Below are 22,130 nucleotides of genomic sequence, written 5' to 3'. Positions count from 1 at the left end.
ATGGATAGGAAGAATCAATATCGTGAAAATGGCCATACTGCCCATGGTAATTTATAGATTCAATGCCATCCCCATCAAGCTACCAATGACTTTCTTCACAGAATTGGAAAAAACTACTTTAAAGTTCATATGGAACCAAAAAAGAGCCCGCATCGCCAAGTCAATCCTTAGCCAAAAGAACAAAGCTGGAGGCATCACGCTACCTGACTTCAAACTATACTATAAAGCTACAGTAACCAAAACAGCATGGTACTGGTACCACAACAGAGACATAGACCAATGGAACAGAACAGAGCCCTCAGAAATAATGCCACATATCTACAACTATCTGATCTTTGACAAACCTGACAAAAACAAGAAATGGGGAAAGGATTCCCTATTTAATAAATGGTGCTGGGAATACTGGCTAGCCATACGTAGAAAGCTGAAACTGGATCCCTTCCTTACACCTTATACAAAAATCAATTCAAGATGGATTAAAGACTTACATGTTAGACCTAAAACCACTAAAACCCTAGAAGAAAACCTAGGCAATACCATTCAGGACATAGGCGTGGGCAAGGACTTCATGTCTAAAACACCAAAAGCAATGGCAACAAAAGCCAAAATTGACAAATGGGATCTAATTAAACTAAAGAGCTTCTGCACAGCAAAAGAAACTACCAGCAGAGTGAACAGGCAACCTACAGAATGGGAGAAAATTTTTGCAACCTACTCGTCTGACAAAGGGCGAATATACAGAATCTACAATGAACTCAAACAAATTTACAAGAAAAAAACAAACAACCCCATCAAAAAGTGGGCAAAGGACATGAACAGACACTTCTCAAAAGAAGACATTTATGCAGCGAAAAAACCCATGAAGAAATGCTCAGCATCACTGGACATCAGAGAAATGCAAATCAAAACCACAGTGAGATACCATCTCACACCAGTTAGAATGGCCATCATTAAAAACTCAGGAAACAACAGGTGCTGGAGTGGATGTGGAGAAATAGGATCACTTTTACACTGTTGGTGGGACTGTAAACCATTGTGGAAGTCAGTGTGGCGATTCCTCAGGGATCTAGAACTAGAAATACCATTTGACCCAGCCATCCCATTACTGGGTATATACCCAATGGACTATAAATCATGCTGCTATAAAGACACATGCACACGTATGTTTATTGCGGCACTATCCACAATAGCAAAGACTTGGAACCAACCCAAATGTCCAACAACGATAGACTGGATTAAGAAAATGTGGCACATATACACCATGGAATACTATGCAGCCATAAAAAATGATGAGTTCATGTCCTTTGTAGGGACATGGATGAAACTGGAAACCATCATTCTCAGTAAACTATCGCAAGGACAAAAAACCAAACACCACATGTTCTCACTCATAGGTGGGAATTGAACAGTGAGAACTCATGGACACAGGAAGGGGAACATCACACTCCTGAGACTGTTGTGGGTTGGGGGGAGGGGGGAGGGACAGCATTAGGAGATATACCTAATGCTAAATGACGAGTTAATGGGTGCAGCAAACCAACAAGGCACATGGATACATATGTAACAAACCTGCACATTGTGCTCATGTACCCTAAAACCTAAAGTATAATAAAAAAACAAACAAACAAAAAGTGTTGAATGAGAAAAAATAAATAAATAAATTGAACTCCCCAGCTGTGTTTACCCATTCTTTCAATCCATTTATTCATCAAACGTAAGCCAGCTAGCATAATGTGGCAGGCATAGTCTACTATCTCACAGTATCCTTCCGTCTTTGAAAACTTCATGTATGCCTGCCCAGCCTGAGCAAGGTGGGAGATTTAAAATTGGAGTAATAGGACTTAATCTCAGCTGAAGGTTTTCCTCCCTCCTTTCAAACAAAAGCATTTCTGAAGGTAGAGAATAGTAAAAAAATAACCTTTAACTGCCCTTTTGAAAATTTACAACAGTCTTGGATAAAGACTGTTTTAGTACTTTTAAGAACTAAAATGTGATGCATAAACACTATGTAATACTATGCAGCTATAAAAAAGAATGAGAGCCCATAGCCTTTGCATGGACATGGATGGTGTTGGAGGCCATTTTCCTTAGCAAACTAACTCAGGAACAGAAAACCAAATCCTGCATGTTCTCACTTATAAGGGGGAGCTAAATGATGAGAATACATTGATACCTAGAGAGGAGCAACACACACTGGGGCCTACTGCAGGGAGGAGGGAGAGAAGCAGGAAATATAACTAATGGGTACTCGGCTTAATACCTGGGTGATGAAATAATTTGTACAACCAACCCCCTTGGCACACATTTACCTATGTAACAAACCTATACATCCTGCATGTATACCCCTGAGTGTAAAAGTTGAAAAAAAATCCACGAATAGTTTCACAAATTCATTAAAAAAGAAAATTTATAATAGTTTCAAATTCTAATATTTATCTTTGGAAATATCTGATTTACATATATTCTATAAATCTAAGTATTGAAAAAATGAGCAATACCTATTTATTTGAACCCCAAGTTTCCTTTGGCTTAAAGATTTTTTTTTCTTTTTTTTTAGTAGAGATGGGGTTTTTGCCATGTTTTCCAGGCTGGTCTTGAACTCCTGGGCTCAAGCAATTCCACCTCAGCCTCTCAAAATGCTAGGATTACAGGTGTGACACCATGCCTGGCCTAATTTGACTTTTATCTCTGTGATTGGGACAATTAAAATGAATATTATTGGGAGTATCTATCAGTTTACAGAATAATACCTTTTCCTTCCTACCATCAGTTATTCAATTCCCCCCACATTCAAAACCTGATGTGGAACCCACATCTTATCCTAGACTTAACTGAGAACTTCATGTTAAGAGATCTTTTGAGTCCTGTGTTGGTCTTTTCTCTAGCAGATACTAGTTGGGCTTGTTCTAAGCTGTCAGAGAGGTTCAAATAATGTGGCAGAAAGAGATCAGTGTTTGTTTCTTCTTTGCTACCAGATATGTACCCTGAGGCACCTTTATATCCTGTACAGTACCTTAGACAGTAGAAAGCCCCATGTTAACCTTCCCTAGAGCAGTGGGCACCCAGTTGTGGTTGGCCCCTTGAGTGATCTGTTTTCCATGATAATGAAAATCTCCCAAGCTACTTGCATCTCTTCCTCAAGATTTAAAAATATTTTCAAATTCTACCTCACAGGAAGCCATTGAAGCTAATTCTCGAGATCTCAAGTACGTTAGTTAGACTTAGAGCCAAATCTTGTTCATGACTCATCACTGTCCATGTGTAAAAGTAGGGCTTTGTGCGTGCTTCCGCTGCACATATCCTAAAATTGGAACAATACAGAGAAAATTAGCATGGCCCCTGCATAGGGAGGCAGCGCAAATTTTTGAAGCATTCCATATTTTGCACAATCACTGGAAGGTCATTTGACCCTTTGCTCACTAACTCTCAGGAAACAGCATGAATCAAAGCAAAATATGTGCCATCTAAATATTGAAATTGTGATTTTTGCTACAAAAATATTCATGTAAGGTGGCCTATGAGATGTCCCCAGAGCTGAATAATGTGTAGAGTGTTGTGTGCAAAATATATTGTTAGTATGTATCTCAAAAATTAGAGAATGTGAATTTGCAACTTCTTCATGGAACCTAAAACAAATAAAAGTAGGCTTTTGGTCTCCCATGTCACCTGGAGATGAACATGGATATGAAGCATTATCCTAACAAACATCTGCTGGTTCAGAGTGTGAGTCTGTAGAGAAGGATCATTGGTCCAAGCCAGGTCTTGACATCCATCCATTGGTTTTTCTGCCCTTGTTGTGATTGATAAACTCCATAATAGTGGACAATCATGTTATCTACTTTAATGAGATATTTATGAATAAATTTAATTATAAACTCTGAAATAGTTGAGATGCTCTGAATTATAAGCCATAAAGAGTGGGACAACTAAATAAACAAAATTAAGACAATAACATTTCCTGAAAGCTACAACATTTGCATATTAGGACCTATGAACAAAATACTCTTTGGGTTTTTAGACTGAGTCTTGCTCTTTTGCCAGGCTGGAGTGCAGTGGCACGATCTTGGCACACTACAACCTCTGCCTCCCAGGTTCAGGCTATTCTCCTGGCTCAGCCTCCCAAGCGGCTGGGTCTACAGGCATGTGCCACCATGCCCACCTAATTTCTTGTATTTTTAGTAGAGACGGGGATTCACCATGTTGGCCACGATGGTCTTGATCTCTTGACCTCGTGATCTGCCTGACTTGGCCTCCAAAAGTGCTGGGATTACAGGCGTGAGCCACTGCGCCTAGCTACACATTGGGTTTTATTTGGGATTCGAAGGTAATTTCAGTCATAAAGTTTAGGAACAGATTATTCCATTGCTTTACTATTTCTGTGAGCATTTAAAAAATTTATCTTGTTAAATCTTTATAGCTTAGTGAAATAAGGCAGCAAAGTCCTCACTTTGTAGAAGAAGACATTGAGCCTAAGAGAAGTAAATTTTCCAAGAAGAAATAGCTGTTCATTATGGAGCTAGAACTTCTTCAGAGTTGGGACTTTCTATTATGTCAAGCTAATGCAAATTAATTTACTGAGTCATAGTGCCCTCAATTTATGAGTATTTCACCTTACTTTTTGTCTATTTTAATTAGAAGCTTAATGAAAAGTTTATAGGATGTACACATAACTGGATGGGATAATATTGTTTTCTGATATTCTGATATGGTTTGAAATACTCTAAGAACTTTTCATTTGGTAAGTATTTTTATGTCAGTATTAAAATAATTTTATTTATTACATTTTTATACATAGAATTTGCCAATTACTTTCTGACTCTAAAGAAAAACAGATGCCAAAAAACTGTTCTGAAAACAGCAATCCAAGTAAGACTTCTTATAGTGAGTTACTTTAGGTCAATTGTCCCCAACCTTTTTGCTTTTTTGGCACCAGGGATCAGTTTTGTGAAAGACAGTTTTTCCTTGGACTAGGGGAAGGTGTGGATGGTTTCAGAATTATTCAAGCACATTGCATTTATTGTGCTACTTTATATTATGATTACATTGTAATATATAATGAAATAATTATACAACTTACCATAATGTAGAATGAGTGGAATCTCTGAGTTTGTTTTCCTGCAACTAAATGGTCCCATCTGGGGGCAAAGGGAGACAGTGACAGACCATCAGGCATTAGATCTCGTAAGAAGCACACAACCTAGATCCCTTGCATGGGCAGTTAACAACAGGGTTCATGCTCCCATGAGTATCTAATGCTACCACTGATCTGACAGGAGGCGGAGCTTAGGTGTTGGCATGGTTCCAAAAAGGCCATGGACTGGTACCAGTCTGTGGCCTGGGAGTTGTGGATGCCTGCTCTGGGTGGTCCTACCATAGATAAAAAGTAAAAGTAAGGAAGTTTTGATCATGATCAATGAAACACAGGTCATATTACATATGCTTGTACCAGCAAGGTCCCACTGTTACTGACTTTATTCCTTTTAATTTGAAATTCAAAGAGATAATATTTACTTTGTTGGAACAAGATGTATTCTTCTACCTGCTGGTTAATTGTCATGATAACACTAATTTTGTTAAAACAAGATGCTCTGCTACCATTTGCCAAAAGATTGTCCTAATAAATATACAAATTGCCCAACTCTAAGCTCAGCAGATTATAATAAAAGTACAAAAATGTTTCACCATAACAAAAATGCTAGTATGCTACCTGGATGTGGACATCTAGTATATTGTACAATTCAAACTGTGTGAGGACACCTTTAATTTAATCATATGTTTATCTTTTTTTTTTTTTGAGACGGCGTCTTGCTCTGTCCCCCAGGCTGGAGTGCAGTGGCGCGATCTCGGCTCATTTCAAGCTCTACCTCCCGGGTTTACACCATTCTCTTGCCTCAGCCTCCCGAGTAGCTGGGACTACAGGTGCCCGCCACCATGCCCGGCTAATTTTTTTTATATTTTTTAGTAGAGACGGGGTTTCACCATGTTAGCCAGGATGGTCTCGATCTCCTGACCTCGTGATCCGTCTGCTTTGGCCTCCCAAAGTGCTGGGATTACAGGCTTGAGCCACTGTGCCCGGCCTAGCCATATGTTTATCAAAGAGCTTCTGTAAGTTAGGTTTTGTACATTGCAGGAGACAAAGATGGAATAGATGTAGTTTTGATCTTTAAGGTGCTCATAATAGAACAGAGCTGTGTCTATTTCATTTCTGTGCTTTTTCAGTAGAATTTACAAGGAAACATTTTTATTTATGTTTTCACCTATCTACTTAACAAATAGCTGTCAAATATCTTAGATACTAAGCATTTTTTTAATGCTACAGAACACAGTTAAAAATACAGACAGGAGTTTGTTGCTATCATTGTCATTTTTATTATTTTGCTACTTTATTCAGAGCTTACTGTGTGCTAGATGCCCACTGGAAGTTTATATTTATGGTTTTATATTGATTATGTGCCAGACATATGTGATTAGGAATGAAGGCTTTAAAAAAAAGTAGGTAGGATTTAAGGTAAGCATGCAGAGTGAGTAGATTTTTTCTAGGTAAAGTAGCAGAAGAATGATGTTTGGCAGAAGGAACAGGTAAGGAGATTGTGTGTTTGGCAGAAGGAACATCTAATGAGGTTGCCTGTATGGGAGGAAGAGCAGCAACTGCAAAAGACAAGATGCTTGAGTGAACTTTTCAGGGTTTATGAGCAGTTCACTTTTGCTAGTACAAAAAGTGTGAGATATGAGAGGTTGGCAATGAGGTGAATACTAAGCTAAGGCAAGTTTATGATAGAATTTTTAATACTATAGAAATGAGTAGCTCTTATCCCGTGGGCCATGGGAAATTTACCAGGTAGAATGCTTTGGACTGCAAATACTAGATGAGGAGTGGTTAAAACAGTAGGAACTAGAGTTGTTTTGATTGTTCAGTGATATCCTAGAATCCCACTTGTCCCTCTTTCAGCTGTGCTGTTGGCAGTGTCTTCTTCATATCTTCTTTCATAGCTGGCTAATCTGCAACAGCTCCAAACATCTTGTTCTCAGAACACAACGTTGCAAGGGCTGCTTTTCTTCACGTGTTTCTTTAAATAGGGAGAAAACTTAGAAGTATGCAGTGGACTTCCTGTAACATTTCATTGGCTGGGTCACACCACGTGCCCATCCCCCTACTGGGAAAGCAAATGTAATTATGTGATTAGCTTAGAATAATCGTTTCTCTTTCTGAAGCTGGGGAGGAATATTGGTATAATAAGTATCCCAATAGATTTGTGTTTCTTCTGCAAGAAAGAATTAGTAATGGCTATTGGTAGGGAGCCAGCAATGGTTGATGCAGAGACTCATTGGAGAAATTTGAGCAGGGGAGTCAGGAGATTAAATTGGAGTGTTAAGGCATTCTGGCTATGGTGGAAAATAGGGGTTGTCAAACTTTTTCTGTAAAGGACCATGTGGGAAATATTTTAGACTATGTGGTCTCTATCATATCTACTTAACCCTGCTGTCATAGTGAGAAAGCAAATATGGATAATATGTAAGCAAATAGGCATGACTGAGATCCAATAAAATTTTGTTTAAAAAACCGTAATACAGACTGGATTTGGCCTGTGGCCTATAGTTTGTGACCCCTCATAGAGGTTGATGGAAGGTAACCATGTAAAGAAACCAGGAGACAAAGGAAGCTTTTGCAGTAGTCAGCTGTAGTTTCCTTGTCATACATCCTTGGACTAGTATCAATGTATTTAAGGTTTTCACCCATCTATGGTGAAATAAATAAAGTTAGGCATCTCAGTTATTCATTTTAAAATGTTGGCCTTTTTTGGTGTTATGCCTTTTTCATTTGTTTGGCTTAAGTTTTTTCATGTAAGAAATAACATTAATAGTTGGCGGGTTTTTTTTTAAAACAAAAGCCATTTGGTAAGTGTTTATGTTCCCAGTGGCAGTGAGAATATAAAGCAGAGGAAGAAGGGAGGTATAGTCAATATGATTTAGTGATGATTGAATGAAAAAGGTTTGGGGGATAGAGAGAAATCTCAGATGATTCACAGGTTTCCAGGTGTACACTAGCATTTAACCTGGACATGAGGGAGGAGTAGGAAATTTTCCGGTGAATACAGAACAGCAAAGAGCAGCAGGTCAGCAGGAATGACTACTTTTTTTTTCTGTGCATGTTTAATGGGATATTCTTATATTTTGAGTAGGTAATTGGATAATCAGCATTTATAGCTGGCATCCTACTAGTTTGTCTCTCAGTAATAAGAATTGTCAAAGATTCAATAATCTGAAAGTTGATGATAAATGTCCATGTGTATCACCATCAATAACTGAAAGTCAGTCAGCATCCACAGAATTGGGACAGATGAACTTAATAGATAAAGATGTATATTGGAGTTGTGTTTTCCTTAGGGAATGGTACTCTCCATGACCTGCGTGAGTCACAGCTGCCAGAAAACAAAGAGAGAAAGGAACGTATTAAAGAAGCACAGCAAATTCAGTTCTAGAGTACCTCTGCTTGACTTCATGTTATATTCTGACTTCTAAAAAATCATTTTCTGGCAAAATGTGCTTTGTGTTTCCTCCTCTCTTGCAGCCTGCAACCAAACAGAATCCCTTTTAGCAGGGCATTTTTGTGTTCTTCCTTTAACAAAAGCAACACAAAAATAACAAAAGTAATAGAGCATTTTTTGTATAGGCTAGTATTTAAAGTAAATTTGAGAGTGAGTACCAGGATTATATTTAGAATTTAGGGACTAGATGGGAAAACTATATAGAAATCTAAAGATTGCTGACTCAAACACAATGTGGTTTCTTTGCTATATTTTCACAGCTCTGAATTCACAACTATTAGTTATATTTATATGCACTATAACTTTAGAAAGCACCTTCTCAAACCAAATATTAAGTGACTTCTTATAGTTTCTATGACTTTATTATAGAATTGACTTTCCAAGTGTTCATAACAATTATTGAGAGTTTTCTACATAGTATCATCCCAGCTGTGTCCACATGAGCTATCTATTACCTTGTGTTAATGAATAATGGTTCACTAGGAATATTGGTTTTGGCATTTAAAGTGATTTATATCTAATGCAGATAGAACCAGAGACCATTCTTGAATATTAGTGTCCAAGCATCTTAAAATTACACATAAGGCTTTCATAATCTGGCTTCTGCCCCAGCCTCCGTCTTTAGCCCTTTTCCCTGTGTGCCCTTTCTCTGGCATTACTGAACTGCTGGTAAAGCGCTACTCACTCATCCTTCTATTGTAGGCAAATACACATTCACTCTTGCAGGCCTTACTCCCTATCTTGTTGCTTCCTGGCATACTGCCACCCTTTCCTGCCCCCTACCCCTTTTAATCTGGCTAGCCTTAATATTTAAGTCTCTGCTTGGGCATGATTTCTAGAAAAGCCATCCCTGACATGCTTTATTTTCATTCTTTTTAAACCCTAATGCCTGGTATGTATGTAGCAGGACTCAATAAAACATTGCTGAGTAAAATAAAGACTGTTTATACAAAGGTGATGTGCAAGACTGTCCCCTACAGTCTTGGAGCAGAGGGGACAGACATGTGGAACAATAATTTACAGTTCAGGTGGTAAAGATGCAGAAGAAAAATCAGTAAAGTACAAAGAAAGAGGTACCTGTTTATCTGGGGAAAGACATGTAGAGTCAAGAAAGACTTCACATAAGATTGTTTTAAAAGATGAAAAAAATTGTCAGAATAGTGGAGGGAAACATTTTAGATATTAGGAAGACATTGTACACTAATAAAGGTATCAGCAGTGATTTTGGAAATCATTTATAAGGTACTATTAGGAAGTGGAGAACAATATACTGTGTTACCTTATATGTTTCTACTGTATTTTAAAGTTGTGTTTCTGGTGGTTTTGTTCATTTATGTTTGGTGGATGAATTTGTGAGTGAATGTTTGACATGTTTGTATGTCTTCAATCTGGTGACGTCTGGTGTCTCCCCAAGTGGTTTGTTGAAGTTTTGGAGAATTATTTCTTAAGTAACTATTTCATGAAAGATTAAGCTTCATTTAAATGCTCAATTTATGAAATAAAATGAAATGTCTTACATGTATTTTTATAAAGGCAATAGTTTTTAATTGTTCTAAGTGTTTCATTTTAATTGAATGTATGGATTTCTCTTCAGAACAAGATTTAAAGCTGACATCAGAGGAAGAGCCACAGAAGCTTAACGGAAGTGAAAATAGCCAGCATGAGGCATGTAAAATTTTAAATGTAGATTTCTGGTTTAATGTTGTTTTCTTTATTTTAATAATATTAGATAGTCCAAATAAACTTACCTTTCAGACTAGGCTTTGAGAATCATAGATTCTTTTTCTTAAAGAATCTTTTAATATATTATTTTTTAAAGAATCTTTAATAGATTCTTAAAGTTTACTTTAATAAATTTAGCAACCTTATTAACAGAAGAATCAATAGATTCTAATTTAATATTTGCTATTTAACTTAAACATTATAACCCACTATTAAATTTAAAATATTCTTATTTAAAATATTCTTACCTGCTTTCTTGATTAGCTTATAGCTAATCTTTCCCTTTGGAAGAGAGGCAAAAAAAAAAATTCCAGAACTTTGTTCTTTTATTTTTACAACACCTTAACATGGTAAAGAAAGTAACGTCAATTATTGGATAATATTATTAAGCAATTGAAATTATGAACAGTGTAACAGTGTTGGTCCCTGAGCTGGATTCATGGTAAAGAAGTAATCATGGCCAGTGATTGAAAATCTGCAGTTTCATTTTGTCAGTCACTGATGGCAAGGTTAAAGATGCATTCTGCCTTGTGGTCTGACATTGACCTTGGGGTTTCTGTTCAGGGAATGAACCAGATCATAAAAGCAACCCAACTGCCTATTACAAGAAACATATTTTGCAGAATGGGACCTTTGATGTTAGTGTACAAACATAGTAACATTCTAACTTATTTCAATTGCAGAAAATCAGTACATACTATTTAAAAATTTTTATCCACTGTCATTAGTACACATTGGAATATATTAGAACTGGACTTAAGCAGATAGTCTAGATACATAACACTATCATATTACAGTATATAATTTAAATTAAAATTTAAGAATTTGCATTTCTTTCTGTTTGATGTTGATTTCAGCTCCTAATAATTTAGTGTGTCTACACTCCAGTTAGTAATCTTTTAAAAAAGCACTTAAATGCACTGTAGGGACTCACTAGTTAGGGTATGGTGAAGTAAAATCTTTTCAAGTGAGGAAGCCTTTGCAACACTACAAATCATCTGCTAATTCATTTTTGGTAGATTTAACACATAATGAATTAAGTTTAATCCAAACAAATGGTGACACAGTTAAGTTTCCTGGTTCATGTTTGTCTTCTCCTTTTGGCTAAGATAAATTATTTTTCAAGTGTTAGTCAGAAGCCAGTGATGTGGCAGTAGCTTAACATAGATTAAAAAGTTAATTCTTAATTTTAATTATTTATTTACTTTAGCAGGTAAATTTTAATTTTAATTTTAATTATTTTCTCATTTTTCATTGTCCATACTTGATTACTTAAGAGTAAGATTATTTTAAAAGCATGTACTCCAAAAGAGCAGACATCTGAGAAATACAGCAAGCAAATTAACCTTCTGTTTTTGCATCTGCAGAAAATGTCTCAAGAACCAGACATAAATAAGGATTGTGATAGAGAGGTATACCTTTATATTCAAATGTTTCTGTTGAATTAGATTTTTACATTATGTTGTTTAACAAAGTGTAGTAAGTTTAGGCATGTATGATTCTATCATGTAAGTAGCATAAATCATCAACGAAAAATTTAATATTTAACTCAGAACGCTTAAGTTCCGTACATTGAGTTTTAGAGACAAACCCTAGAGATATTCTTCATCATTACAGAATAATCCTGAATGGTGCCATAAAATGCTAGGTAATGCCACTTTAGGAGCTTTTGATCAATCATTTTATCTTTCTTGGTTTTAGTCTGATTATCAATGGATAATGTGGCTAAAGAAGATAATTTCTTATTTTGTATATCCTCCAGCTAGAAAATTTTATGGCTATTGAATGTGAAATTTGGGGAGCATCTCATTTTCTGGAATTCCACGCTAGCACCTCAGCAGTTTTATTTTCCTCCTTGTGTTGTGGCAAACTTTGGTTCCCATGTTGCAGTGAGCACCTTTATGTTTTTGATATCCCAGGAGCCAAATGAAAATAGAATGATCAAAGGCAGCGGGGGAGAAGAATATCTTAGTGCGGAAAAGGGCAATCTTCTTTTCTATTCCTGAAGCCCCACAGTGTCTCATCCTCTGAATCTGATTGTTTAATGGAAAATCCAGGTGGTAAAGATGGAAGAATACACATTTTCATCTTTGTCTTTTTATGTGTTCCCACAAGTCAGATGGGGTGAATATTTATATTAGATTCTGAAAAGTGGTTGGGAATAAAAGCACAAAATGAAGGAGGTCCCTTTTTGAAATTTTTGAAAATTGTTTTATTCATTCAAACAGAAATGAAGCAAACTTTGCAAAAATTTCAATGACATACTAATGATATAATAATTGCATCTTAAAATTATATGGTAACAGTTCTGTATATATGATTAAATTTAAGTGTGAAATATTTTTAATGACTCAAGTAACAAACTGAGTCAAGTGATAAAATCAATTAAAAGGTTCTTTTTATTCAATAAAGCAGTAACCATCCTTAATATCAAACTTCCACACAAGGTTGAAGAAGAAATGCAGAGGCACAGAAGTAATAACGTGGGAATATCAGAAAACCTGACTGATGGTGCCACTGCTGGCAATGGTGATGATGGATTAATTCAAAAAGAAAGAGCAGAAAACCTGAAAATCAGCAATTTCCTAGCACAGAGAATGAAGAATATCATAGGTAAGCCTATGGCAACATTTAACAGGAGATAACTATGTGCATTCAAACTAATCCTAATTTGGGCTAATATTCATGATGAACAAATTTTATACTTTTACTAGGATATTCAGCCTTGTCTGGTAATCAGAAGAATGAAAATCAGCAAACAATGTGTTACCATTTTTTCCAGTCATTAATTTATTTGAAAAATAACCAGTATTGGCAAATGTGAGGGAAAAGGCATTTTCTTTTCTTTTTAGTGAACTTTAATTTTAACTTCAAGGGTACATGTGCAGGTTTGTTATATAGGTAAACTGTATCATGGAGATTTGGGCTACAGATTATTTCATCAGCCAGATAATAAGCAAAATACCGGATAGGTAGTTTTTTGGTGCTCTGCCTCCTGCTGCCCTCCACCCTCAAGTAGGCCCCGGTGTCTTGTTCTTCTCTTTGTGTTCATGAGTTCTCATTGTTTAGTTTCCACTAATGAGTAAAAATATATGGCATTGGATTTTCTGTTCCTGCGTTAGTTTGCTTAGGATAATGGCCACCAGCTCCATCTGTGTTACTGTAAAGGAAATGGTCTTATTGAAAAAGACAGTCTCATACACTGTTGGTAAATATATTTTGAGTGTTAATTTAGTAGCATATTCACACACACACATATAGTAAGGATATATAATATATGTATGTTAAGGATATTTGTGTATATATGTATATACATATTTATATACATTTATATACATTATATACATTTATATACATATGTACTTATGTTACATATATGCTTATGTATAAGGACATTTATTATAGCATTATTATATCAACAAGCTGGAGTTACTCTAAGTCCTTATCAATAGGAAATAACTCAATTTTCATACCCAGAAAATAATGTAGTATGCAACCTTTTTTTTTTTTTGAGACAGTCTCATTCTGTTGGCCAGGCTAGAGTGCAGTGGCACGATCTTGGTTCACTGCAACCTCTGCCTCCCGGGCTTAGGCAATTCTCCTGCCTCAGCCTCCCGAGTAGCTGGGATTACAGGTGTGTGCCACCATGCCCAGCTAATTTTTGTATTTTTGGTAGAGATGGGGTTTCACCATGTTGGCCAGGCTGGTCTTGAACTCCTGACCTCAGGTAATCTGCCCACCTTGGCCTCTTAAAGTTCTGGGATTACAGGCATGAGCCACCGTGCCCATCCAGTATGCAACCATTTTTTAAAAAATGAGGTTAGATCCAGAGTGTACTGATTATTTCACAATAAACATGTATTTAAAACATTTAGTTTGATGACATATCTTAAGACAATTTTGTTAGAATTCTTGTAATATCTGCTATGTTGCAAATGGAAGCTACATGCTATGTTGACACTGTAACTTGTTAGCAACAAGATTGCTAGTTATTAAATTTTGGTTGTCAGTGCCTGAGTGCTGAAATATTGGAACCTCAATCTGAATATTGCCAAGGGATTGCACATGGGGATCTATATTTCATATAAACATTTCAGTATATTGGGTAAAACTTGTTGAAATGCATCAAAGGATCTTTGATCTACTAAACCAGGAGTTGGCCAGCTTTTTCTGCAAAGAGCCAGTTAGTAAATATTTTAGGCTTTGTGGACTATGTATATTTATTCTTTTGAGACAGGGTCTGGCTCTGTTGCCCAGGCTGGAGTACAGTTGTATGATCATGGCTCTCTGCACCCTCGACTTTTTGGGCTCTAGTGATCCTCCCACCCCAGCCTCTCTACTAGCTGGGACCACAGGTGTGCAACATCACACCTAGGTAATTGACTGTATGGACTAGAAAGTGAATAAGCATGGCTGTGTTCCAAGGTACTTTATTTACAAAAACAGGCAGTAGGCTGGATTTGGCCCACAAGTGCTGATTTGCTGACTCTTGTGCTAAAAGGAAGGTGCTGCTAATGCAGTGACTTTTATTTGTAAAAGTGCCTTGCATGCATGACATTATTCTTCCTTTGAAAAAAATATATTTCTGTATTCACCTCACCATAGTTTTCAACAGTGACTTCATATAAGTTTTATATTCATATAATTCATCTAATTATACTTCATATAATTTTAAAAATTTCATTTATAAAATAAGATTATTTTCTGCATTTTTCCTGTTTCTGTTAATAGAACTCAGCATTTTACTGTGATCAAATTACTTTGTATATTGATGAGTATCAACTGTCCTAGAATTGGCTGGTTTTTATGAAGCAAGAAATACTTCCCTTGAAACTTTTAGTATTAGTCTTTATTTATAAGCATGAACAAAATGATAATGAGCTTATGTAATCTAGAAATGTTCAAGGGGGCTTTTAGTTCTATAATTTTAAGAATGTAACATGTTGGTCTGGCATTTTTAAATGCCATGTTGTATAACTTTTATACCTTTAAAATATATAATTATATAAAATTTGAAAACTGCACCATTTACATAAAATTTGAAAACTACTATGTCTTATCTATCGCTATTCATGACTGTGGAAGAAAATTATTTCATTCAGAGTCATGACTCCTAAGTGTGATGTCCTTAAAAGAACTGTCTACACTCACGAACTCAAATTTTCTTTCCATTCACTCTTGATCTCATGCCAGTAGTCTTCAAATTCAGCACTCCGCCAAAATTGTTTTTCTCAAGGTTATCACTAATTTTTTCTGTAATAAATCTAGGCTTTTTTTCTTACACCTCATTTTATTTAATTTGTCAGCAATATTTGACCTGATGGAGGACATCTTCTCCCTAACAGCGTCTTCGCTTGGCTTTCAGGACTTCACTCCCTCAGGCTTTTCATCCTGTCTTTCTACTCTGTTCATCATGGTCTGTTTTGCTTGCTCCTCCTCATCTTTCACCTTTTGCACATTGTTGTTTCCCAGGTCTCAGTCCTAAATCTTATTTCTCATGGCTCTTTCTTTCTTTCCTTTCTTTTTATTTTGAGACAGATTCTCACTCTGTCGCTGAGACTGGAGTTCAGTGGCACGATCTCAGCTCACTGCAACCTCCACCTCCTGGGTTCAAGCAATTCTGCTTCAGCCTCCTGAGTAGCTGGAATTACAGGCACATGCCACCGTACCTGGCTAATTTTTGTATTTTTAGTAGAGACAGGGTTTCCCCCATGTTGGCGAGGCTGGTCTCAAACTCCTGATCTCAGGTGATCCACTCACCTCGGCCTCCCAAAGTGCTGAGATTACAGGTGTGAGCCACTGCCGCTGGCCCCTTGTGACTTTTTCTACTGTATATATGCTAGTGATTTCCAAATGTATGTCTCCAGCTCAGTTCTCTCTCCTTAATTCCAGATTTCTATATCAACCTGCCTACTTGATATCTCTCTTTGGTTAGCTACTGGGTGGCACACACTTGTCAGCCCAAAATTGGGCTACTGATGTCCCTCCTGAAATCTACACCTCATGTAGTCTTTCCTACTTTGGTAAATGGCAACTCTTCCATTTGCTCTGCCAAAAACCTCGGTGTCATTCTTGACTCATCTTTCTCTCTCTCTGATGCCTCACATCTAATCTATCAGTATATCTTATGAGGTATACTTGAAGAATATATCCAGAAGCCAGTCATATGTTGTACATCTGAGCGACCATCGTCTGTAGTCTAGATAAGTGTCATAGACTGGTAATTGATAGTCCTGGTTTAAAAAAAATCCCTTTAAATCAATTCTTAACTCAGTGGATGTATTGAAAACAAATTAACTCGTGTCATTCCTCTGCCTCAGCCCTTCTGATTGCCTCCCATTTCACTCTGAGTATGTGTCAAATTTCCTCCTAATAACTAAAAGATAGTACATCATCTGGCAGATTATCCCTCCCACTTAAACTTCTATTTCTTATCTCCTTTGCTCTGCTTCAACCACACTGAACTTCTTGCTTTTCCTTATCTATCCCTATTGCTTAAAGACTCCAGGCACACCTCTGTACTTGGCAGTTCTTTTTGTCTGCGATGCTTTTTCCCCAGATATCCTCCCTGCTTACTCTTTCCATTCCTTCAGTTCTTTAATTAAAATACCCTTTCTCAGCAGGGACTTTTCTGGCCATCTGAACTTTCCCACCACTCTTCCCCTTAAACACATAAAGATTTCATTTCCTGCTTTAGTTTTTCTCCTCTAACATACTGTATATTTTGCCTTATCTATTGTTGTTGTGTGTTTATCTCATTCTCATGAATAGGATTTTTATTGTTCACTACCATATCCTCACTGCCTAGAAGAAGGCCTAACGTATTGGATGTAGCTACCTAGTAAATACTTTTTTATTTTTTTGAGACAGAGTCTCACTCTGTCGCCCAGGCTGGAGTGCAGTGGCACAGTCTCAGCTTACTGCACGCCTGGCTAATTATTTTGTATTTTTAGTAGAGATGGGGTTTCACCATGTTTCCCAGAATGGTCTCAATCTCCTGACCTTGTGATCCGCCTGCCTCTGCCTCCCAAAGTGCTGGGATTACAGGCGTGAGGCACTGTGCCTGGCCGTAAATACTTATTAAATGAGTGAATGGAGTTTATCCTGGGTATATTGTTTGATTGATTCTCACTTAGAAAATGTTTGACATGGTTCATTCTAACAATTTTGCCTGGTAATTATATGCATTTTTTGTTCTTTTGGCTCTTTATAATGAGCTACATTTTTTATATTAATATTCCTTCAGTTAGGGAGAAAAGCCCAATGTTGTGGTTATTCACTACTTATTCTTTTACTGGTAATCATGATAATTGTAATTATGGTAAAATGAGTCAGAGGAATTGCAAGTTTTACTGGTATTTTATCTAAAAAATTTTGAGTGGCAAATTTAATGGACTTACAAATTCTTTCCAAGGGATTATGAACCTTTGGGTGGCTTCTTGTTACCATGGCTACAGGTCAGTTCTTTCCTGAGTTTGAGTCAACTTCCAGAAATTTTCTATTTAAAAGTTGCCTTCCATTAACTGTGTTCAAAATGAAACTATTTTATATTCCAGAATTGTAGACTTAATTTTAAAGTTTTGGTCAAGATGAATTGGTTAATGAAAGCTCTCAGGAAGATCTTCTTTTTTTGATATATAATCTTGTCTTAACCAGAAGAGTTCTCTGTATAATTTATATCTTAAAAACAAGTGTTTTGTTTCTGTTTTTGGTATTTTTAGAAGATTTTACTCAAGTCCTAAAATAATTTCCAGTGGGAGATTTTAGTCTCTTTGTCAGTTCATGTATGTATATGGTACCGATATTCTCTCTTTTTAAATTCCCATTTTTGTTCACTTTCTTCTCTGTACAATAACAGTAATATTCTTATGCATGTTTACCTCATTAAAAAGTAATTACAATTTTCTGCTGGCAAATCCAGCTTTTTATATTTTGACTAAATATTAGGCTAAATGAAAATTTACCAGATCATTTTATTTTCCAACAAAATCGTAACTAATCAAAAATTGCTATTTTTGAAATATAAATAATGAAATTTAGAAATTAGATATTTCTAAGGATACCCCCCAATATAGTTTTGCTTTGTGTCCCCACCCAAATCTCATGTCCAATGGTAATTTCCAGGTGTTAAGGGAAAGACCTGGCGGGAGGTGATTGGATCATGGGGTCAGTTTCCCCATGCTGTTCTCGTGATAGTAAGTTCTCACAAGAGGTGATGGTTTCATAAGGGGCTCTTTCCCCTTCACTTATCTCTCTGCTGCTACGTTGTGAAGAAGGTCCCTGCTTCCCCTTCCCCTTCCACCATGATTGTACATTTCCTGAGGCCTCCTCAGCTATGTGTAACTGTGAATCAATTAAGCCTCTTTCCTTTGTGAATTACCCAGTCTCAGGTATTTCTTTATAGCAGTGTGAAAACAGACTAATACAAATAATTGGTACCAGGGATAGTTGGATACTGCTATAAAGATAACCTGAAAATGTGGAAGCAACCTTGGAACTGAGTAACAGAAAGAGGTTGTAACAGTTTGGAGTGCTCAAAAGAAGACAGGAAGATGAGGGAAAGTTTGGAACTTCCTACAGACTTGTTGAATGGTTTTTTTTTTGTTTTGTTTTGTTTTTTTTTACCAAAATGTTGATAGTGATAGGGACGATGAAGTCCAGGCTGAGGTGGTCTTAGAGATAAGGGGCTTTTGGGAACTGGAACAAAGGTGACTCTTACTATGTTTTAGCAAAGAGACTCACAACATTTTGCCCCTGCCCTAGAAATCTGTGAAACTTCAAACTTGAGAGAGATGATTTCAGGTACCTGGTGGAAGAAATTTCTAAGCGGCAAAGCATTCCAAGTGGTGACCTGGTTGATTCTGAAAGCATTCAGCTTTATGCATTCACAAAGAGATGGTTTTAAGTTGGAACTTATGTTAAAAAGGAAGCAGAGCATAAATTTGGAAAATTTGTAGCCTGACCATGGGGTAGAAAAGAAAAACAGCCCATTTTCTGGGGAGGAATGCAAGCTGGCCTGGGGAAAGTATCTCCAGGGCATGTCGGAGATATTCATGGCAGCCACTCCCATCATAGGCCCAGAGGCCTAGAAGGAACAAATGGTTTCATGGGTGGGGCCCAGGGCCCTGCTACTGTGTGCAGCCTCAGGACTTGGTGCCCTGTGTCCAGCTGCTTCAGGTCCAGCTGTGGCTAAAAGGGGCCAAGGTGCAGCTTAGCCTTTATGAATCACCCAGTCTTCAGTATTTCTTTTTAGCAGTGTGAAAGTGGACTAATACACTCTTTCTCAGGACATTTTCCTGACTTAATCTTTCACATTATATGTGCCACAGCTATTTTCAAAACTTCATTTGAAGGTAAACATTATTATGGTGAATAATAGAAACAGGAGGTGGAGCCAAGATGGCCGAATAGGAACAGCTCTGGTCTACAGCTCCCAGCCTGAGCGACACAGAAGATGGGTTATTTCTGCATTTCTGTTTGAGGTACCGGTTTCATCTCACTAGGGAGTGCCAAACAATGGGTGCAGGACAGTCAGTGAAGCGCAGTGTGCACGTGCTGAAGCAGGGCAAGGCATTGCCTCACTTGGGAAGCGCAAGGGGTCAGGGAGTTCCCTTTCCTAGTCAAAGAAAGGGGTAACAGACGGCACCTGGAATATCGGGTCAGTCCCACCCTCATACTGCGCTTTTCCAACGGGCCTGGAAAACGGCACACTAGGAGATTGTGTCCCGCACCTGGCTTGGAGGGTCCTATGCCCACGGAGTCTCGCTGATTGCTAGCACAGCAGTCTGAGGTCAAGCTGCAAGGTGGCAGCGAGGCTGGGGGAGGGGCGCCCGCCATTGCCCAGGCTTGCTTAGGTAAACAAAGCAGCCAGGAAGCTCGAACTGGGTGGAGCCCACCACAGCTCAAGGAGGCCTGCCTGCCTCTGTAGGCTCCACCTCTGGAAGCAGGGCACAGACAAACAAAAAGTCAGTAGGAACCTCCACAGACTGAAATGTCCCTGTCTGACTGACAGCTTTGAAGAGAGTAGTGGTTCTCCCAGCACGCAGCTAGAGATCTGAGAACGGACAGACTGCCTCCTAAAGTGGGTCCCTCACCCCTGAGCAGCCTAACTGGGAGGCACCCCCCAAGTAGGGACAGACTGACAACTCAGCCGGGTACTCCTCTGAGACAAAACTTCCAGAGGAACTATCAGACAGCTGAATTTGTGGTCTCACGAAAATCCGCTGTTCTGCAGCCACCGCTGCTGACACCCAGCCAACAGGGTCTGGAGTGGACCTCTAGTAAACTCCAACAGACCTGCAGCTGAGGGGCCTGTCTGGTAGAAGGAAAACTAACAAACAGACAGGACATCCACACCAAAAACCCATCTGTACATCACCATCATCAAAGACCAAAAGTAGATAAAACCACAAAGATGGGGAAAAAACAGAGCAGAAAAACTGGAAACTCTAAAAAGCAGAGCACTTCTCCTCCTCCAAAGGAATGCAGTTCCTCACCAGCAACGGAACAAAGCTGGATGGAGGATGACTTTGACGAGTTGAGAGAAGAAGGCTTCAGACGATCAAACTACTCTGAGCTACGAGAGGAAATTCAAAACAATAGCAAAGAAGTTAAAAACTTTGAAAAAAAATTAGAAGAATAGATAACTAGAATAACCAATGGAGAGAAGGGCTTAAAGGAGCTGATGGAGCTGAAAGCCAAGTTTCGAGAACTACGTGAAGATTGCAGAAGCCTCAGTAGCAGATGCGATCAACTGGAAGAAAGGGTATCAGTGATGGAAGATGAAATGAATGAAATGAAGTGAGAAGGGAAGTTTAGAGAAAAAAGAATAGAAAGAAATGAACAAAGCCTCCAAGAAATTTGGGACTATGTGAAAAGACCAAACCTACGTCTGATTGGTGTACCTGAAAATCACGGGGAGAATGGAACCAAGTTGGAAAAACTCTGCAAGATATTATCCAGGAAAACTTCCCCAATCTAGCAAGGCAGGCCAACATTCAGATTCGGGAAATACAGAGAATGCCACAAAGATACTCCTCAAGAAGAGCAACTCCAAGACACATAATTGTCAGATTCACCAAAGTTGAAATGAAGGAAAAAATGTTAAGGGAGGCCAACGAGAAAGGTCGGGTTACCCACAAAGGGAAGTCCATCAGACCAACAGCTGATCTCTCAACAGAAACTCTACAACCCAGAAGAGAGTGGGGGCCGATATTCAACATTCTTAAAGAAAAGAATTTTCAACCCAGAAATTCATATCCAGCCAAACTGAGCTTCATAAGTGAAGGAGAAATAAAATACTTTACAGACAAGCAAATGCTGAGTGATTTTGTCACCACCAGGCCTGCCCTAAAAGGGCTCCTGAAGGAAGCACTAAACATGGAAAGGAACAACCAGTACCAGCCACCGCAAAAACTTGCCAAATTGTAAAGACCATCGAGGCTTGGAAGAAACTGCATCAACTAATGAGCAAAATAACCAACTAACATCATAATGACAGGATCAGATTCACACATAACAATATTAACATTAAATGTAAATGGGCTAAATGCTCCAATTAAAAGACAAAGACTGGCAAACTGGATAAGGAGTCAGGACCCATCAGTGTGCTGTATGCAGGAAACCCATCTCACGTGCAGAGACACATGTAGACTCAAAATACAGGGATGGAGGAAGATCTATCAAGCAAATGGAAAACAAAAAAAGGAGGGGATTGCAATCCTAGTCTCCGATAAAATAGGCTTTAAACCAACAAATATCAAAAGAGACAAAGAAGGCCATTACATAATGGTAAAGGGATCAATTCAACAAGAAGAGCTAACTATCCTAAATATATATGCACCCAACACAGGAGCACCCAGA

At 37.9% G+C, this 22,130-nt stretch overlaps 1 protein-coding gene and 1 non-coding gene across 2 annotated transcripts in view; both read left to right on the top strand.

The window, feature by feature from the left end:
* The window catches only part of LOC100585593 (POTE ankyrin domain family member A-like), a 59,963-nt gene that overhangs the window by 7,187 nt on the left and 30,646 nt on the right, over nucleotides 1-22,130 (top strand). The window contains 5 exon segments of the mRNA XM_030795535.1: nucleotides 4,796-4,866; nucleotides 10,141-10,211; nucleotides 11,636-11,680; nucleotides 12,716-12,812; nucleotides 12,815-12,881. Coding sequence (XP_030651395.1) covers nucleotides 4,796-4,866; nucleotides 10,141-10,211; nucleotides 11,636-11,680; nucleotides 12,716-12,812; nucleotides 12,815-12,881 — 351 coding nt within the window.
* On the top strand, nucleotides 3,282-3,384 carry LOC115830775. Its single transcript, XR_004026314.1, has one exon. It is a non-coding gene; the product is annotated as a U6 spliceosomal RNA (small nuclear RNA).

The sequence above is a fragment of the Nomascus leucogenys genome, chromosome 16 (assembly GCF_006542625.1).
Source record: "Nomascus leucogenys isolate Asia chromosome 16, Asia_NLE_v1, whole genome shotgun sequence".
Taxonomy (NCBI): domain Eukaryota; kingdom Metazoa; phylum Chordata; class Mammalia; order Primates; family Hylobatidae; genus Nomascus; species Nomascus leucogenys.
The sequence above is the reverse complement of the archived record's forward strand: the minus strand, read 5'-3'. Positions and strand labels throughout refer to the sequence as shown.